At 41.8% G+C, this 19,387-nt stretch overlaps 3 protein-coding genes across 3 annotated transcripts; all 3 read right to left on the bottom strand.

Moving 5' to 3' along the window:
* Positions 1-1,126: 1,126 nt before the first annotated feature.
* Positions 1,127-6,317, bottom strand: LOC111583248 (thiosulfate sulfurtransferase-like). Its single transcript, XM_023292234.3, has 2 exons — positions 5,664-6,317; positions 1,127-2,317 (listed from the first exon to the last, which is right to left on the bottom strand). The coding sequence occupies exons 1-2, from the start codon at positions 6,247-6,249 to the stop codon at positions 2,019-2,021; spliced, it is 885 nt and encodes a 294-aa protein (XP_023148002.2). The 5' UTR covers positions 6,250-6,317; the 3' UTR covers positions 1,127-2,018.
* Positions 6,318-9,108: 2,791 nt separating this feature from the next.
* On the bottom strand, positions 9,109-13,154 carry LOC111583249 (thiosulfate sulfurtransferase-like). Its single transcript, XM_023292235.2, has 2 exons — positions 12,408-13,154; positions 9,109-10,987 (listed from the first exon to the last, which is right to left on the bottom strand). The coding sequence occupies exons 1-2, from the start codon at positions 13,000-13,002 to the stop codon at positions 10,689-10,691; spliced, it is 894 nt and encodes a 297-aa protein (XP_023148003.2). The 5' UTR covers positions 13,003-13,154; the 3' UTR covers positions 9,109-10,688.
* A 39-nt stretch (positions 13,155-13,193) lies between these two features.
* LOC111583250 (3-mercaptopyruvate sulfurtransferase-like) lies at positions 13,194-18,987 on the bottom strand. Its single transcript, XM_023292237.3, has 2 exons — positions 18,354-18,987; positions 13,194-15,772 (listed from the first exon to the last, which is right to left on the bottom strand). The coding sequence occupies exons 1-2, from the start codon at positions 18,940-18,942 to the stop codon at positions 15,474-15,476; spliced, it is 888 nt and encodes a 295-aa protein (XP_023148005.2). The 5' UTR covers positions 18,943-18,987; the 3' UTR covers positions 13,194-15,473.
* Positions 18,988-19,387: the final 400 nt, after the last annotated feature.

Genomic DNA, 19,387 nt, shown 5'->3' with positions numbered 1-19,387 from the left:
CAAGTGAGCATCTAGGGGGTGAACCTGGGATGCTGGGATTCACTGCTGAACCCTCTGGAGGTGTCAAGGGCCTGTCAGCTAAACACCGAGGAAGGAGAATGCCCTCACTCACTGGACCATCCCACAGAATCTTAGGTGTCTCATATATGCAAGAAGGGATATCAACATCTAGTCCTACACAACAGATCTGACATTTTACGACATACGATACTCTGATTTTTTTTTTAATGACATACTATACTACGACTTCTTTTTTTATGACAACCTGTACTTTGACTTTTTACGACACTATACCAGGACTTTTTTTAAATAATTTTTTACACCATACTGCTATGACACTTTTATGACATACTATACTATTTCTTATTTTGAGACATTTGATAATATGTCATTTTGCAACACGTTATATGTATATAGAACTCTACTATACTGGAAGGATGATGAGCAGAATCAGGAAACCAGGACCAGAAGAACGAGACCACGAGGCCATCACAGAATCTGTAGAAGTGAAGAAAGCTGCTTCAGTTTACTCACTCATTCAGTTCATCAACTTAAAGCCGAGACAAACAGCGACGTACCTGCTCAGGTGTCAGACGTCCTGGTTGTGTCCTCTCTGTGATACACAAATAACACTCTAACCTGCAGAAACAAGCTGAATAGAATCAGTTTTTACAGTTAAATATGGTGCAGAATGGAGCAGTGACCAGCAGAGGACGCTCATGTTCCAGCAGTAAACTACAGACAAAACATGAAAAACATCCCTGACCAGAAAATAGAAAATAACGGACGTCAGTGTCTCATAAAGGCAGCTGAAGAGACGATATAAGTGAGAGCTTCCATGTAACTCTGAGGTCAGTTTCACTGTAATCTCTCTTCTTCAACAAACAATTAGAATTAACCATAAATTGGGAACAATCGAGTCTCTCCAGATTACTTAACTGGGTGTAACACTTGGAGACTTTTTGAAAGTTGTTTGACCACAACTCTGAAATAATTACAATGAAAAATAGAGTTCTATGATCAGCAGTGGTTCATTTCTCACTCATTAACAGTCTATACATATAAGACCACCTGGAAGAAAAGAGGAACAGCAGGTTGGAATAAAAACACAAATTCACATCAATCCTCAAAGCAACTCTCTAAACAAGAATTCCGTTCAGCAATTTATTTTTCTTTTTCACATTAGATTAATTTATTCCATCATTACTAGTCAAAATCAAACATCTACACACAGTCTTTAAGAAAAGATTAAAAATAGAAACTTTGTGTAGAAAATTAGGCATCTTGGCATAAGACAAAGCAGCACTTTTGTTATTTACTGGGTTAAAGGTGCATTTTGTGGAGTAAACAGAAAACATTTAGAACTTGAGACTGGATCATTCTTTATTATCCTGTAGGGCTGGATTCAGCACCTCTGAGCTTGATGCCCTTTAGCTCACAAGCATAACCAGACTATCTGGTTAATGAATAAACAGATTGTATTTGAAATCAAGGGCTGGGCAGAGATTAGAGGATTTAAGATGAATAATCTGCCAGTAAATAGAAAGCTGGAGGACTTCTACACATACATTTTATCTGTTGTTGTTAAAGAAAACAAACTGATCACAACTTTTTTCAATATAGCAGGAAGTACATATATATAGAAGGAGTCGTAGTACTACTAATCAGAGCTGTGTGAAGGATACTTCAGAACATCAACCTCTATGGTAGGAGGACAAGAACAAAGACCAGTATTTTGGTGTGAACCTGGACTTCCACAGTGAATGCATAGTCCTGACAGTGAAGCACGATGATGTAAAAGCAACACAGAAAGACCAAAAAAAAAAAAAAAACACAACAAAAACTTACAAAACAAACACAAAGAGACGGGGGTGAAGAATATGATGAAAAATAAGAGTGAAAATGATATCTTAAGGTATTTCATATATTAAGATAATATTTTGTGGAATTTGTGGAGATGTGTGAAGCTGTAAACTGGCTATTTTGATCAGGAGTGATTCCAGCATCATCCTGCTGCTTCAGACCTTCTTGGCTTCTCCTTCAGAGATGATGTACTCTGGAGACGCCTTCACGAAAAACTCACTCCAGGACCCGTCGTAGATACAAGCCCCGGGGTGTCCCAGCAGGTGAGCAGTCAGAGCTACCTGACAGGCTGTGATACCAAAAGAACAGGTAACCCAGAGAGGCTTCTGGAGGTCCACACCTGCCTCCTTGAACATCTCCGACAGACGCTCAGCTCCATGCAGCTTCCCACTTTCATCCAGGAAACTGATGAACGGCATGTTGATGGTTCCAGGGAAATGTCCAGGTAGGACGCCTGGAGGACAGACAGCAGGACGATGTTAACCTGACAGAAAACCTGGGCTGCACTGAGCATGCTCAGAATATGTAAAGTCAACCTGCTAGCATGCGTTGAACAGAGCTGAAGTAGACTAGAAAAGTCAAATACAGTCAGAAACTAAAGTTTCCATCCACCTGTAAAGTCCATGATTATCATTCAGTCTTTAGCCTTCAATGACTCCTAGAACTCAGAATTTATGATGGAATCATTGAAACATGAATCGTTGTCACAATAAACAATCATGAGTTTTGGTTCTTTCATAGATGTATTAAAGTTCTTCTGGAAATGTGACAAAATCTGCTGGATCATGAACATACAAACAGAAAAGTTAATATTTGGCTGAATTTATCAGTTTCCTCCTCAGGTTGATTCTTCTGGTTTATCTTTGACTTCTTTGGACACTATACTTACCATCAAGCATGGAGGTGGCAGCATCATTATGCTATCAATCTAACTTGCTCAAGTCTGAGCCAGAAAGACAAGTTTAGTTGAACTGAACCAGATTCAACTAAACTTGCTGTCTTTCTGTCTCAGACTTGTTTCTTCATCAGTCCTCAGGTTCTTGATGGGTTTAAGTCAGGACTTTGGGGAGATCAGTCTAGAACCTTCATTCTAGCCTGATGGAACCATTTCTTCACCACGTCTGATGTGTGTTTGGGTTTGTTGTCTTGTTGAAACGTCCAACTGTGTCCAACATCAACCTTCTGCTGATGGTTTTAGGTTTTCCTGAAGAACAAAAAAGTAATCCTCCTTCATCAGTATTCCATTTACTTTGTGTAAGATTTCAGTTCCACAGAGCATGATACTGCCACCACCATGCTTGGTGGTAGGTTTGGTGTTCTTGGGGTTAATGGGTTCTATTTAAATTGGCTCAGAGGAGTCAGCAGATGCAGTCGATCAGAATTACTCATGAGAAGTTAAGAGGTCATGAAACTGAGAAAATTAGATCAACACAACTTTCTACATCAATAAAACTGATAATTAGGTCAGAGCACCAAGGGTGCAAAGACCCTATTGTAACCCTGTTGTGAATTATTTTCCCGTTTTTTGAAACTGAAATTTGGCGGCCTATAAATACTCAAAAACACATGAAACTCTGCACACACATCGGAACTGGCGAAAAAATTGATATTTTAGGAGAACTGCATAGATGTGAGCCAAAATGACTCAATAGTGCTACCTGGAAAATTTGTAACATCTACTACGGGTAGCATGTTTCACCTACAGCTACCAAATTTAGTAGGTATATGCAGCACGTCAGGCTGAACAAAAAAGTCAGTGACAGCCATATCCTAAACCCAACAGGAAATCCGCTATTTTGAATTGACTGAAATTTGATCATTTTTGCTAATATTCAAGAGCTATAAACTCAAAGGGTGTAACTACAAATCACCTCCGCAAAAGTCTGAGAGCGTGGCCATGGTGGTCCCTGGGAATCTAATTCTTAGCCATAAAACAGTAAATAGTTTTTGACACATTAGGAATGGTTAGAAATTCACCAAAATTGCCACACATACCATAATTGGATAAAGGAAGCATGCATGTGTCATAGCGCCCCCGACAGTAATTTCAACAAGTAACACCTGCAACATCTATGTCTACAAAATTTGGCACACATATGTAACACATCAGGACACACAAAAAAGTCTGTGGGGCACAAGCCCTAAACCCAACAGGAAGTCCGCCATCTTGGATTAATTGTGACATTTTTGGTCATTTTGGTCATTTTCAGTGGTTAACTACTCATAGATCACAACTCCAATAGACCGAAAATTTGGACAGTATAGAAAACAGGCCTCAATGATGACAACTTGTCAAAATCATCTGCATCAGTCTGAGGGCGTGGCCACGGCGCTGTCCAGAATTTTGATGCTTTGCCGAAACGTCAACTGCTGTCTAATTACTGTCTGCATTCTTCAATCTGGCTCAAATTTTACATGTCTTATCAGAGACCTGCCCTGATCACATCCATACACCAAATTCATATGACCATTCACAACATGTGTCATAGCGCCCCCTGCAGCATTTTAATAAAGAGCCCCAGCAGCAAGTTTAATTTACATCTATGAAATTTGGCATGCATATGTAGCACGTGAGGGCAAACAAAAAAGTCTCTTGGACCTATAGTCTAAACCCAACAGGAAGTCCGCCATTTTGAATTGAAGTGTGACACTTTTAGTAATTTTGGTCATTTTCCTCCTAGGGATTAACTCCAAAAGACCTCAAATTTGGAGAGCCTATACGACATACCTTAAGGATGAAATTTAGCAAAATCTTCTGCATAAGTAAAAGAGCGTGGCCATGGCGACCCCCTAAACTTTGATGTTTCAACATGAAACAGGAAGTGCTGTGTAAATCCCCTGTACATGCTGCTATCTGCCTCAAACCTTAAATGATTGATCACAGTCCTGCCCTGACCACATCCATATGCCAATATCTACTCACAGTGATAGCGCCACCTGCTGGAGAGGAAATGGCATGTTATACACGTTGCTGTACTATTGTTAGCCCGTTAACCATATTCATGTTCATTATTCTTTTTTCCTCTTTACACTGGCTCCCAGTTATTTCTGCCTTTTCATATTGGCTCCTAGTGTGTTTCAAATTTGACAAACTGGTTCCTGGTATGTTTTATCCTCTTTCTACTGGCTAGAAGTATTTTTCAGGCTCTTTACACTGGCTTCAATATATTTTGTCCTCTTTTTTTAAAACACCAATTTGGGCTTTATTATTTTTCTAAGACTTGTCTGTGTCATTTAGTCTCCTAATAAAGCACATCGTAACTCTGAAAAATAGTCTGTGTTACAGTTTAAAGAAACTTTGTGATATAAATTGGTCAGCTACGTCTCCACACCTTCACCAACCTACCTGTATCATGTCCTAACATGCATGGTTGTGTGAGGACCTGTTCAATGCTGCTTGCAGCTTCAATTCAAATTACTGTTTGGATATTCATGGTTCAGCAGATTGTGTCATATTTCCAGAAAACCTTTAAAAAGTCTATAAAAGAACCAAAATAAACGTTTGTTTTTGTGTCAAAGTTTCATGTTTCAATGATTCCATCACAAACTCAGAGTTCTAGGACTCCAATGACATTTGTGGTCTTTATAGATGAACACTGTAAAAAAACTCTACATCAGAGTTCATCCACAGAAATGAAGGAAACTGTCAACATGAACCAGGTTTCAGTCGCTGCCTCTAAAACTGTTTCTTCCTCTGACTTATTGATTCATGTAGTTTTGCTGACTGACAGGAAATCTGAAGTTAATCTGCTGATCAGCTGATCAATTATCCTCCATTACTATCTGATCTGAACTCTCACCTGGTCTTAGTTCCGGTTCGGTGCCTCTGAACTGACCCTCTGTTCGGGAATCCACCACCTGGACCCGCTTGGTTCTGATGTTCTCCAGAATCTCCTCGTAGTTCTTCACCCAGGACCGGTTCAGAGTCGCCCTGAAGTCGGTGCGCTCCGGTCGGCTGGACTCTGCAGTGAGCGGGCCGCCGTCAGCCATCCAGCCCCGCATCCCTCCGTCCAGAACCGACACCGAGCTGTGGCCGAACACCCGGAACATCCACCACACCCGGGACGCGGTGAACGAGCCGAAGTCGTACACGACGACGTGCGTGTCGTTGCTGACTCCGAGCTCTCCGACGTACCGGGAGAAGCTGCTGGGGTCCGGTAACATGAACATCGGGTCCAGTCCGGAGCTCCGATCGCTGCAGGCGTCGATGTCGAAGTAGGACGCACCGGGAATGTGCTGCTGCGCAAACTCCGCCTTGGCGTCCCGCTTCATGATCGGCAGGAACCAGGACGCGTCCAGGATCCGCAGCTTCGGACCGACCTGGTTGGTTTTCACGGCGTTTATGAGCCACTGAGTGGAGACCAGAGCTGGAGTCTGAACCGCCATGACGGAGATCTGCAGGAGTTCTGGCTGGAAGCAGCAGAGGGCAACGAGGAAGAACCTTCAGCTGGAACCTCCCACCACTGCTGGGGAAGGAAAACACCTGAGCAACGTCACTGCAACGTCCAGGTGTGTCCACATGATGCATGAGTTGTTCAAAACAAAAACTACCTTCTAAGATGGCAAAATTTCCTGAAAATGTGACAAGAATAAGTTAAAAACAAACTCCAAAATAACAAAAAAAAATTCACAAAATCACTCATCAGTTTTCCAAAATGCCTCAAAATGAGTCTATAATTGGTTGAAAACTGTCCCAAATAAATCCAGTTGTGTCTAAAATCTCTTCAAATTTGTCCAGAAGGCCTCAAGATTTGTTCAAAGTGGCTCAAAAATATACAAAATTGGTTTAAAAACAGAATTTAAAAATAAAGATTGTCCAAAATGAGTTTTTTTTGTTTGTTTTTTAAACCTTCATTCTAGCCTGATGGAACCATTTCTTTACCACGTCTGATGTGTGTTTGGGTTCATTGTCTTGTTGAAACATCCAACTGTGTCCAAGATCAACCTTCTGATGATGGTTTCAGGTTCTCCTGAATTCAATTTTTAGTTCAATTCAACTCAATTCAACTCACATTTTATTTATATTGTGCCAATTACAGGCCAAATTGTCTCACAACGCTTTCCAAAACCCAGATGAACCTCCAGAGCAGCCCTGAGGAGACAGTGGCAAGAAAAACACCCTTTTAACAGGAAGAAACCTTGAGCAGAACCTGGCTCTTTATATAGGGGGACCCATCTGCTGCTGGAAGGAGGGTTGAGAGGGACAGAAGAGGTAGAGAGAGAGGGGAAGAGGGATGGGAGAAGAGGGAGGTGGGGAACAAGGAACATATAACATACAGTTGGATACATGTATGATAAACTAGATGATACATACAAAGTACAAGCTAACATGTAAACTGATTCATAGTTTACTGTTATGATGTACGGCTCTGGCATTAAATATACTACATGTATAGCTGGTAGTAAAATTCAAACAGTATGTAGATGAGCTTATCAGGTATAGTGAAGGTGATGCAGAGTAGACTGGTGGAAATGGGAAGCTGGAAGCAGTGAACTGGAGGAAGGTCAGCAGCAACATCCCACAAGTGGAGACTAGGCCAGTTGATGGGAGAACAACCACAGATCTGAAGCATCCAGCTCTGGGACCAGGGACACTCGGAGAAAGGACACAGGGAGAAACAGAGTGAGTGTAATGCAATAATGGTATATATATTAAATATAAAGGTAGTTAGAGAAGGGCTCAGTGCATCCAGAGAGGTTCTCCAGCAGCCGAGGCCTATAGCAGCAGAACTAGGGGCAGAACTAAGGGACGTCCAAGAGGAAGACTCCAGCTGACCCTCTCAGGGTCACCCAGTCAGCCTTAACTATAAGATTTGTCAAAAAGGAAGGTTTTAAGCCTGGTCTTAAAAATAGAGAGGGTGTCCACCTCCCGAACCCAAACTGGGAGCTGGTTCCACAGGAGAGGAGCTGATAACTGAAGGCTCTGCCTCCCATTCTACTTTTAAAGATTCTAGGAACAATAAGTAAGCCTGCAGTCTGAGAGTGAAGAGTTCTGCTAGGATGATAGTCCAACAGTTCAGAAGCACTTCTAGAAAGCCCCAGAGCATGATACTGCCACCTCCATGCTTGATGGTAGGTTCGGTGTCCAGAGGAGTCAAAGATAAACCAGAAGATTGAAACCAGAAGAATCGAGGTGGAAATGGACAAATTTAACCAAATATTAACATTTTAGTTTGTATATTTATGATCCAGAAGACCTTTAATGAATCTATGAAAGAACCAAAACATGTGATTGTTAATTTATTGTTAAAAGTAGCTGCTGTGATCAGCTGATCATGTTTCTAGAAGAGTCTCCAACTGAACGTCTCATTAAACTGATCTGACAGAAATTCATCCTGATCCTTAAATCTGCTGGAGGCCACAAATCAGAGCTAAAAATCAGGATTCAATCATCTGGCTGGACTTTCAGGGTTAACTAATTAATTGTTTTGTCCATAAAAAATTATAAAATGTGGATCAGTTTCTTGCAGTCCAAAGTGAGAAAAACTGTCACAGAGGAGGAAAGAAACCAGAAAATATTCTCATTAGAGAAGCAGAAATCACAGAATTTAGACAGTTTAGATTTGTTTTTCAAAAATACTCAAACAGATTAATGGAGAATCAAAATATCACGGGATCTGTAGAAGTGAAGAAAGCTGCTTCAGTTTACTCAGTCATCCAGTTCATCAACTTAAAGCCGAGACAAACAGCGACGTACCTGCTCAGGTGTCAGACGTCCTGGTTGTGTCCTCTCTGTGATACACAAATAACACTCTAACCTGCAGAAACAAGCTGAATAGAATCAGTTTTTACAGTTAAACATGGTGCAGGATGGAGCAGTGACCAGCAGAGGACGCTCATGTTCCAGCAGTAAACTACAGACAAAACATTAAAAACATCCCTGACCAGAAAATAGAAAATAACGGACGTCAGTGTCTCATAAAGGCAGCTGAAGAGACGATATAAGTGAGAGCTTCCATGTAACTCTGAGGTCAGTTTCACTGTAATCTCTCTTCTTCAACAAACAATTAGAATTAACCATAAACTGGGAACAATCGAGTCTCTCCAGATTACTTAACTGGGTGTAACACTTGGAGACTTTTTGAAAGTTGTTTGACCACAACTCTGAAATAATTACAATGAAAAATAGAGTTCTATGATCAGCAGTGGTTCATTTCTCACTCATTAACAGTCTATACATATAAGACCACCTGGAAGAAAAGAGGAACAGCAGGTTGGAATAAAAACACAAATTCACAGCAATCCTCAAAGCAACTCTCTAAACAAGAATTCGGTTCAATTTATTTATTTTTGTCTTTTACATTACATTCATTTATTCCATCATCATTAGTCAAAATCAAACATCTACACACAGACTGTAAGAAAAGACTAAAAATAGAAACTTTGTGTAGAAAATAAGGCATCTTGGCATCAGACAAAGCAGCATTTTTGTTATTTGCTGGGTTCAAGGTGCATTAAGGTGCATTAAGGTGCAGAACTTCAGACTGGATCATTCTTTATAACCCTGGAGGCTGTGATCCGCACCTTTCAGCTCGCTGCCCTTTAGCTTCCATGCAGCTCTCACATAAATATTGACTTTCTGGTTACTGAATAAACAGTTTCTCCTTGATATCAGGAGCTGGGCAGAGTTTAGAGGACTAAAGATGGAACAATCTGCCTGTAATAAGAAAGACTGGAGCACTTTACTCATTCATTTTATTTGTTGTTGTTAAAGGGAACAAACTGATCAGAACTTTAGACAAAAAGTTCAGATATTTGCAAAATCCTCAGACAACATCGATGTACAGTTCCTGAAGGTGTTCAGACTTGTCACTTGAGTTAGTTAAGTTTGAAAACACCTTCATTGCTCTTCTATAGTGTTCTATTTATTCAGTATTAGTACAATCTACTCTGAGGCTGGTGCTTTAATCTGCTTCTACAGTTCACAACAGACATGAGTGCTGGGCAACACAATTTAAATGCTGAATATTCTAAACTGTCACCTCTCAAAAACTCCATAATTTCTGACTAAAAAACAAAACATTTCCTCTTGTGAACCAAAAACCAACTGTTACTGAAAACTCAGGCTCCAAAGTAGAAACTCAAAGTGAATCCAGCTGTGATTTCAATCAGTCTAACTGATGAACATGGTTCTAACATGAGCTGAGAACAGCAGAAGGTTCTCAGTTCTGGACCTATGGACTGGGTCTATCTATGTCTGCATCATAACTCCACATGGAAAAGAACTGAACAGAGAAAATGAAAAATCTGACTGAGAGACTCGAAAAAGATGGAAAAGGATCCAGGAAGATCAGTGAGCAACTAAAAACCAGTGAAGTACAGAGTCAGACTTCACAAATGAGCACACAGATGAAGATAAATGAGTTGGGCTCAGATGGAGTCCAGCATGTTTGGTCTGAACCTGACCAGGACTACCACCATGAATGCATAGTCCTGACAGAGAAGCACGGAGGTACAAAACCATCACAAAAAGACATAAAACTACCACATAAAGTTGCAAAACAAACACAAAGAGACACAGTGTGGAGGTCAGTTCATAACATCAAATTTTCTTGACCACCACAGTTAATGCATAGTCCTGACAGTGAAGCACAGAGATGCAAAAGCAACACGAAAAGACAAAAAAGCACAACAAAAAGTTATGAAACAAACACAAAGAGACACGAGGTGAAGGCCATGATGAAAAATAGGAGTGAAAATTATCTCTGAAGGTATTTCATATATTAAGCTAATGTTTTGTGGAAATTGTGGAGATTCAGGCTGTTCGTGAAGCTGTAAACTGTCTAATTTTTTTTCTGAAGAGACTCCAGCATCATCCTGCCGCTTCAGACCTTCTTGGCTTCTCCTTCAGAGATGATGTACTCTGGAGGCGCTTTCATGAAAAACTCACTCCAGGACCCGTCGTAGATACAAACCCCAGGGTGTCCCAGCAGGTGAGCAGCCAGAGCTACCTGACAGGCCGTGATACCTAACGCACAGGTAGCCCAGAGAGGCTTCTGGAGGTCCACACCTGCCTCCTTGAACATCTCCGACAGACGCTCAGCTCCATGCAGCTTCCCACTTTCATCCAGGAAACTGGTGAACGGCATGTTGATGGTTCCAGGGAAATGTCCAGGTAGGACATCTAGAGGACAGACAGCAGGACGATGTTAACCTGACAGAAAACCTGGGCTGCACTGAGCATGCTCAGAATATGTAAAGTCAACCTGCTAGCATGCGTTGAACAGAGCTGAAGTAGACTAGAAAAGTCAAATACAGTCAGAAACTAAAGTTTCCATCTACCTGTAAAGTCCATGATTATCATTCAGTCTTTAGTCTCCAATGACTCCAGGAACTCTGTGGTTGAATCATTGAAACATGGTAGGTTTGGTGTTCTTGGGGTTAAAAAAAAAGGTCTAAGACAGTCTGAAACCAGTCCTCAAAAAGTCTAAAAAAGGGACCAACATCAACCCTAACCAGTTCAAAAAAATGTTTAGAACCAGCCAGAATACAGTCTGAAACTAGTCCCAAAAAAATCTAAAACCAGTACAATACTGGGACCAAAACCAAACCTAAACTACTCCTAAAAAAGTCCAAAAGCCACCCAAGACAGTCTGAACTCAATCCTCATCCAGGACCAGATCCAGAGTAAAATAAATCCTAAACCAACTTTAAATCACATCCAAAACCAGGAGAACCAAGACTGAAACCAAACATAAACCAGTCCCAAAAAAAGTCCAGTACCAGTCCAACATCCAGTCTGAAACCAGTCCAGAAGCTCTTCTAGAAAGCCCCAGAGCATGATACTGCTGCCACCATGCTTGATGGTAGGTTTGGTGTTCTTGGGGTTAATGGTTCTATTTAAATTGGCTCAGAGGAGTCAGCAGCTGTAGTCGATCAGAATCACTCATGAGAAGTTAAGAGGTCATGAAGCTAAGAAAATTAGATCAACACAACTTTCTACATCACCAGAACTGATAGTTCACATTACTGTATGTATATTTATGATCCAGCAGATTGTGTCGTATTTCCAGAAAACCTTTACTAAACATAGACTACCGTTCAATAGTTTGGGGTCACCCAGACAATTTCATGTTTTCCATGAAAACTCACACTTTTATTCATGTGCTAACATAACTGCACAAGAGTTTTCTAATCATCAATGAGCCTTTCAACACCATTAGCTAACACAATGTATCATTAGAACACAGGAGTGTTTCCAGCTGGAATAGTCATTTACCACATAAACAACGTCTACACTGGATTTATCATTCATTTAATGTTAGCTTCACTGAATAGAACTGCTTTTCTTTCAAGGACTCTAATGATATTTGTGGCCTTTGTCAGAGGATGTAAACTTCAGTTCCTGACTGTAAATAAACTCTACATCAGAGTTCATCCACAGACGTGAAGGAAAGTCAACATGAACCAGGTTTCAGTCGCTGCCTCTAAAACTGTTTCTTCCTCTGACTTACTGATTCATGTAGTTTTGCTGATTGAGAGGAAATCTGAAGTTAATCTACTGATTAATAATCCTCCATCACATAACTGATCTGATCTCTCACCTGGTCTTGGTTCCGGTTCGGTGCCTCTGAACCGACCCTCTACTCGGGCATCCACCACCTGGACCCGCTTGGTTCTGATGTTCTCCAGAATCTCCTCGTAGTTCTTCACCCAGGACCGGTTCAGAGTCGCCCTGAAGTCGGTGCGCTCCGGTCGGCTGGACTCTGCAGTGAGCGGGCCGCCGTCAGCCATCCAGCCCCGCATCCCTCCGTCCAGAACCGACACCGAGCTGTGGCCGAACAACCGGAACATCCACCACACCCGGGGCGCGCTGAACGAGCCGAAGTCGCTGCCGTCGTACACGACGACGTGCGTGTCGTTGCTGACTCCGAGATCTCCGACGTACCGGGAGAAGCTGCTGGGATCCGGTAACATGAACATCAGGTCCAGTCCGCAGTTCTGGTCGCTGCAGGCGTCGAGGTCGAAGAACGACGCGCCCGGAATGTGCCGCTGCGCAAACTCCGCTTTGGCGTCCCGCTTCAGGTACGGCAAGTAAACAGAAGCGTCCAGAACCCGCAGCTTCGGACCGACCCGGTTGGTTCTGACTGCGTTTATAAGCCACTGAGTGGAAACCAGAGCTCGAGTCTGAGCCGCCATGACGCAGATCTGGAAGTGCGCACCGAGTCTGGAAACAGTCCAAAGATCTGCTGGTATCCGCTCCTCCCCTAGACCCTGAAACTGGACTTAGACTAGAGCGCAGTTCTTCAGAACCGGACTTTAATGTGAAATCAGCTGCAGGGACTCAGTCACCGACCAACAGTTCTGAAAAAGAATCAGAGACTCAGAACTCATGGAGATGCGTAAAATGCGCATTTCCGTTGACTTTAATGCGCGGTTTACAGCAGTACAGAACATTTCAGCTGGAGGTTCTGCTTCTCTGACTGTCTCTTTAAAAACCCCAAAACTGTTTTATTGGCCTCAAGTCAACATTCAGACTAATCAGCTGGAATTTGATCATTTTGGGACAGTTTGAACTCCTGTTGGACACAATTTTGGAGCAACCCTGGATGAAATATGAGTCAGTCTGGACTACTTGTCGCTCATCTGGGCAACTTCTAAGTCATTCTGGGCATTTTAAGTTATTTTGGATAATTTTTGGTTATTCTGGACCAATTTCAGCTCGAACCTCGTAGAACTACTGAGGCAGAAACACACCTGAGCAACGTCGCTGTAATGTCCAGGTGTGTCCACATGACACATAAGTCGTTCAAAATCGGTTAAAAAATGTTCAGAATTAGAAATACCTTCTAAAATGTATAAATTTCCTCAAAATGTGCCCAGCATAAGTTTTAAAAGACAAACTCCAAAATAACAAAAAGCTTCACAAAATCACTCCATAGTTTTACAAAATGTGTCTATAATTGGCTAAAAATAGTTCCAAATGAATCCAGTTGTGTCTAAAATCTCTTCAAATTTCTCCAAACTGACTCAAGATTTGTTCAAAGTGGCTCAAAAAATGTGTAAAATGAGTGAAAAAATGTCCAAAATAGCAAAAAAAACTTTCCCAAAGTGACTTAATATTTGTCTAAAATGACTTAAGACCGTTGTCAGTTCTGGACCTATGGACTGGGTCTATCCATGTCTGCATCATGGCTCCACATGGAAAAGAACTGAACAGAGGAAGAGAAAAATCTGAGAGACTCCACAAATGATAAATGAGTTGGGCTCAGATGGAGTCCAGCTGTTTGGTGTGAACCGGACCAGGACTGGATGCATCGTCCTGACAGTGAAGCACGGAGGAACAAAACCATCACGAAAAGACATAAAACCACCACAAACAGTTACAAAAGAAACACAAAGAACCACAGTGTGAAGGACAGTTCATTACATCAAACAACAGTGAATGCTTAGTCCTGACAGTGAAGAACGGAGGGGAGAGTATGATGAAATGAGGCTGCATGAGGTGAAAAGGTGTTGCTGACACGGAACAAGAACAACATCTTTAGTTTCACTGAGCTCTCAGTCGAGCCTGAATTTAATGAACTGGTAGTTTGTAATCTGACGTCGTACTCTAGACCCTTCTAACGTTTCTGTAACAGGAATGAGTTCGTAACAGCTGTTCAAAGTGTCCCTGTTGAGTTCATTTGGTAACATGCTCTATGTAACATGTAGAGATGTGTGCCATCGCTCAGTATCAGGATGATGTACACTGTGAGGTTCATGTCGTCATCTTCAACAACGTTTCCATCAATTCTGTTTGTAACATCAGATCTGAAGTAATGATCCAACATGCTCCATTTAAGACCGTCTCAAATCACCAAATGTAAAAGTGCTTCTGCTCCATCGTCTCATGTTTGTCTGAAATTTTTGCTATCACATAAAATGGATATTTATAAAGATAAATGTGAGAATTTAGCGCCATATATCAGATAAAAATCACCCGTCGCCATGCTGCCGGCAGGTTTTTCTCACATTGAAATCTGAGTCTGTTTGAACAACAATATCTAAGGAACTACTAAAGATAAAAACCTGAAAGTTTCACACTTATTTCTCATCATGTCATTGATTCAGAGTCTGTAATATTGGATCAGTAGATGAATTCATTTTTTTGTTAATGTGTTCTCAAAGATGGAACTGTTCGTGATGGCTTCAGTTTTTTCAGATATTAATGGGCAATTTCTAAAAAAAAATCTTATCTCTAAAGGTCTAAAGTTTCACAAATATCTTTAGAAATAATATCCATATTTTATGATCTAAAAGTTTCAGACAGACCAGAGACAGTCAAGCAGACGTCTGTGGAGATTTGAGATGAAATAACAATTTATCTGTTGGTGAAGCTGTAAACTGGCTCATTTTTCCAGGTTAAAATAAAACAAATTAAACACCAGATTTAAAATCCTGTCATGATGGGATCTAAAACTGCAGCCGTGTCATCCAACCAGCAAACGTCTCAGCTTAAGGCCACCAGTCGGTTCCCTGAAAACCAGCAGCATCGTTTACATCCCATCAGCTGATGGATCGATCAAAGCGCTGATCACATCTTAGATTAGTAAAATAACAGAACTACATCTCTCTGCTACAGGTGGTCTGGTCTAATCCAGAACAGACTCCAGCATCATCCTGCTGCTTCAGACCTTCTTGGCTTCTCCTTCAGAGATGATGTACTCTGGAGACGCTTTCATGAAAAACTCACTCCAGGACCCGTCGTAGATACAAACCCCAGGGTGTCCCAGCAGGTGAGCAGTCAGAGCTACCTGACAGGCCGTCACACCTGAACCACAGGTAGCCCAGAGAGGCTTCTGGAGGTCCACACCTGCCTCCTTGAACATCTCCGACAGACGCTCAGCTCCATGCAGCTTCCCACTTTCATCCAGGAAACTGGTGAATGGCATGTTGATGGTTCCAGGGAAATGTCCAGGTAGGACATCTAGAGGACAGACAGCAGGACGATGTTAACCTGACAGAAAACCTGGGCTGCACTGAGCATGCTCAGAATATGTAAAGTCAACCTGCTAGTATGCGTTGAACAGAACTGAAGTAGACTAGAAAAGTACAGAAACTAAAGTTTCCATCCACCTGTAAAGTCCATGATTATCATTCAGTCTTTAGTCTCCAATGACTCCTAGAACTCTGAATTTATGATGGAATCATTGAAACATGAATCGTTGTCACAACAAACAATTATGAATTTTGATTCTTTCATACATTTTTCAAAAATTCTTCTGGAAATATGATAAAATCTGCTGGATCATAAATAGACAAACAGAAATGATCGTATTTGGTTACATTTTTCCATTTCCTCCTCAATTAAATTTTTCTGGTTTCAATCTTCTGGTTTAACTTTGACTCCTCTGGACACTATACCTACCATCAAGCATGGAGGTGGCAGTATCACTATACCATCAATTTAACTGACTCAGACTTGGTTCTTCAGGTTCTTGATGAGTCTAAGTCAGGACTTTGGGGAGACCAGTCTAGAACCTTCATTCTAGCCTGATGGAACCATTTCTTTACCACATCTGATGTGTGTTTGGGCTCATTGTCTTGTTGAAACGTCCAACTGTGTCCATGATCAACCTTCTGCTGATGGTTTTAGGTTTTCCTGAACAATGTGGAGGTGATCCTCCTTATTAGTCCATTTACTTTGTGTAAAGCTCCAGTTCCACAGAGCATGATACTGCCACCTCCATGCCTGATGGTAGGTTTGGTGTTTGTGAGGTTAAAGGCCTCACCTTCAGTTGTTGCTCCATCTGACCACACAACTTTCCTCCAGAAGACCTTTTCTTTGTCCATGTGATCAGCAGCAGACTTGAGTGCAGCTTTAAGGTTCTGCTTCTAGAGGAAGAACTTCATTCTTCATGGATCCTCTAGAACCCTGTGGACACTGACAGCTGTGTTCCAGCAGCTTCTCATTCATTCAGACCTGCTTTCTGATGGTTCTTGGTTGACTCTTGACCATCCTGACCAATCGTCTCTCAGCAGCAGGTGGTAGTTTGTGTTTTCTTCCTGATGGTGGCAGTAACACAACTGGACCATGAACTTTATTCTGACAAACAGATGATTCTGGATTTGAAGCTGCTTTCAAACATCTCGAAGTCAATATCCTGACTTGTTTGACTGTAATTTTTTACTTTTTCAGATCTTTGCTGAGCTCCTCAGACTTTCCCACTGTAGTGTTTGAGTCTAATTAGGATCTAATGGTTCTATTTAAACTGGATCAGAGGACTCAGCAGCTGTAGTCGATCAGAATCACTCAGGAGAAGTTAAGAGGCCATGAAACTAAGAAACTTTGACTGACAAAACTTTCTACATCAACAAAACTGATAAATCAAGTTACTGTATGTGTATTTATGATCCAACAGATTTTAACACCAAACCTACCGTCAAGCATGGTGGTGGCAGTATCATGCTCTGTGGAACTGGAGCTTTACACAAAGTAAATGGAATAATGAAGGAGGAGGATTACCTCCACATTGTTCAGGAAAACCTAAAACCATCAGCAGAAGGTTGATCTTGGACACAGTTGGACGTTTCAACAAGACAATGAACCCAAACACATCAGATGTGGTAAAGAAATGGTTCCATCAGGCTAGAATAAAGGTTCCAGACTGGTCTCCCCAAAGTTCTGACTTAGACCCATCAAGAACCTGAAGAACCAAGTCAGAAAGACAACAGATTTAGCTGAACTGCACCTGAGACAATGATGATGCCACCTCCATGCTTGATGGTAGGTTCGGTGTCCAGAGGAGTCAAAGATAAACCAGAAGATTGAAATCAGAAGAATCGAGGTGGAAATGGACAATTTTAAACAAATATTAACATTTCTGTTTGTATATTTATGATCCAGAAGACCTTTAATGAATCTATGAAAGAACCAAAACACGTGATTGTTGATTTATTGATAAAAGTAGCTGCTGTGATCAGCTGATCATGTTTCTAGAAGAGTCTCCAACTGAACGTCTCATTAAACTGATCTGACAGAAATTCATCCTGATCCTTAAATCTGCTGGAGGCAACAAATCAGAGCTAAAAATCAGGATTCAATCATCTGACTGGGCTTTCAGGGTTAACTAATTAATTGTTTTGTCCATAAAAAATTATAAAATGTGGGTCAGTGTTTCTTGCAGTCCAAGGTGACAAAAAGTGTCAAAGAGGAGGAAAGAAACCAGAAAATATTCTCATTGGAGAAGCAGAAATCACAGAATTTAGACAGTTTAGATTTGTTTTTCAAAAATACTCAGATTAATGGAGAATCAAAATAGTTGGTGATTAAATTCATAGTTTACAAGTAATCGATTTAACCTTGTAAATATAAATATGAATTTAGAGTTCATCCACTGAACCTTTAATCATTCATTGGTCATATTTTTGACAGTTACCTGCTTTTCTTCACATAATTAAGATATTTTCCACCACAAGCTGCTGCAGAAAAGGACCAAACTAGTGAATATAAACATCCAGAGATCTAATGACAGAACTTTCAGGGTTCTAGACCTTCTAACTCTCACCGTCTCTTGGTTCCGGCTCGGTGCCTCTGAACCGACCCTCTACTCGGGCATCCACCACCTGGACCCGCTTGGTTCTGATGTTTTCCAGAATCTCCTCGTAGTTCTTCACCCAGGACCGGTTCAGAGTCGCCCTGAAGTCGGTGCGCTCCGGCCGGCTGGACTCTGCAGTGAGCGGGCCGCCGTCAGCCATCCAGCCCCGCATCCCTCCGTCCAGAACCGACACCGAGCTGTGGCCGAACACCCGGAACATCCACCACACCCGGGGCGCGCTGAACGAGCCGAAGTCGCTGCCGTCGTACACGACGACGTGCGTGTCGTTGCTGACTCCGAGATCTCCGACGTACCGGGAGAAGCCGCTGGAGTCCGGTAACATGTGATCCAGTCCGGAGTTCTGGTCGCTGCAGGCGTCGATGTCGAAGAACGACGCACCGGGAATGTGCCGCTGCGCAAACTCCGCCTTGGCGCTGCGCTGCGTTTTGGGCAGATACCAGGACGCGTCCAGAACCCGCAGCTTCGGACCAACCTGGTTGGTTTTGACGGCGTTTATGAGCCACTGAGTGGAGACCAGAGCTCGAGTCTGAGCCGCCATGACGGAGATCTGCAGGAGTTCTGGCTGGAACCAGCAGAGGGCAACGAGGAAGAACCTTCAGTTGGAACCTCCCACAACTACTGCAAACACAGACTGAAGGTTTGTTCAAGGGTTCAGCTCCAAAACAGTACAACAGCTGTAAGTCTCCTCATAAACTGATCTGTGCAACATCACTTTAACATAGAAACTGGATCCAGAATGCCTCAAAAGTGGCTCAAATACTTTCTAAATTGGATAAATTTCCTCCAAATGACTTCAAATATGTCTAAAAATATTCAACACGTGTCCATGATTAGTCAGAATTTTACAAAAGGACTCAAATTTGTCCAAACTACATCAAAACGTGTCCAAAATTAATTCAAGATTCTCCTCAATGACTTTAAATGCCTTCTAATGTGTCTAAAATGATTCAAAATGTGTCCATGATTGGTTAAAATTATCCCCA

This window comes from Amphiprion ocellaris, chromosome 18, assembly GCF_022539595.1.
Source record: "Amphiprion ocellaris isolate individual 3 ecotype Okinawa chromosome 18, ASM2253959v1, whole genome shotgun sequence".
Lineage (NCBI taxonomy): Eukaryota > Metazoa > Chordata > Actinopteri > Pomacentridae > Amphiprion > Amphiprion ocellaris.
Note: the sequence above shows the minus strand (reverse complement) of the source record. Positions and strands in the feature narration are given on the sequence as shown.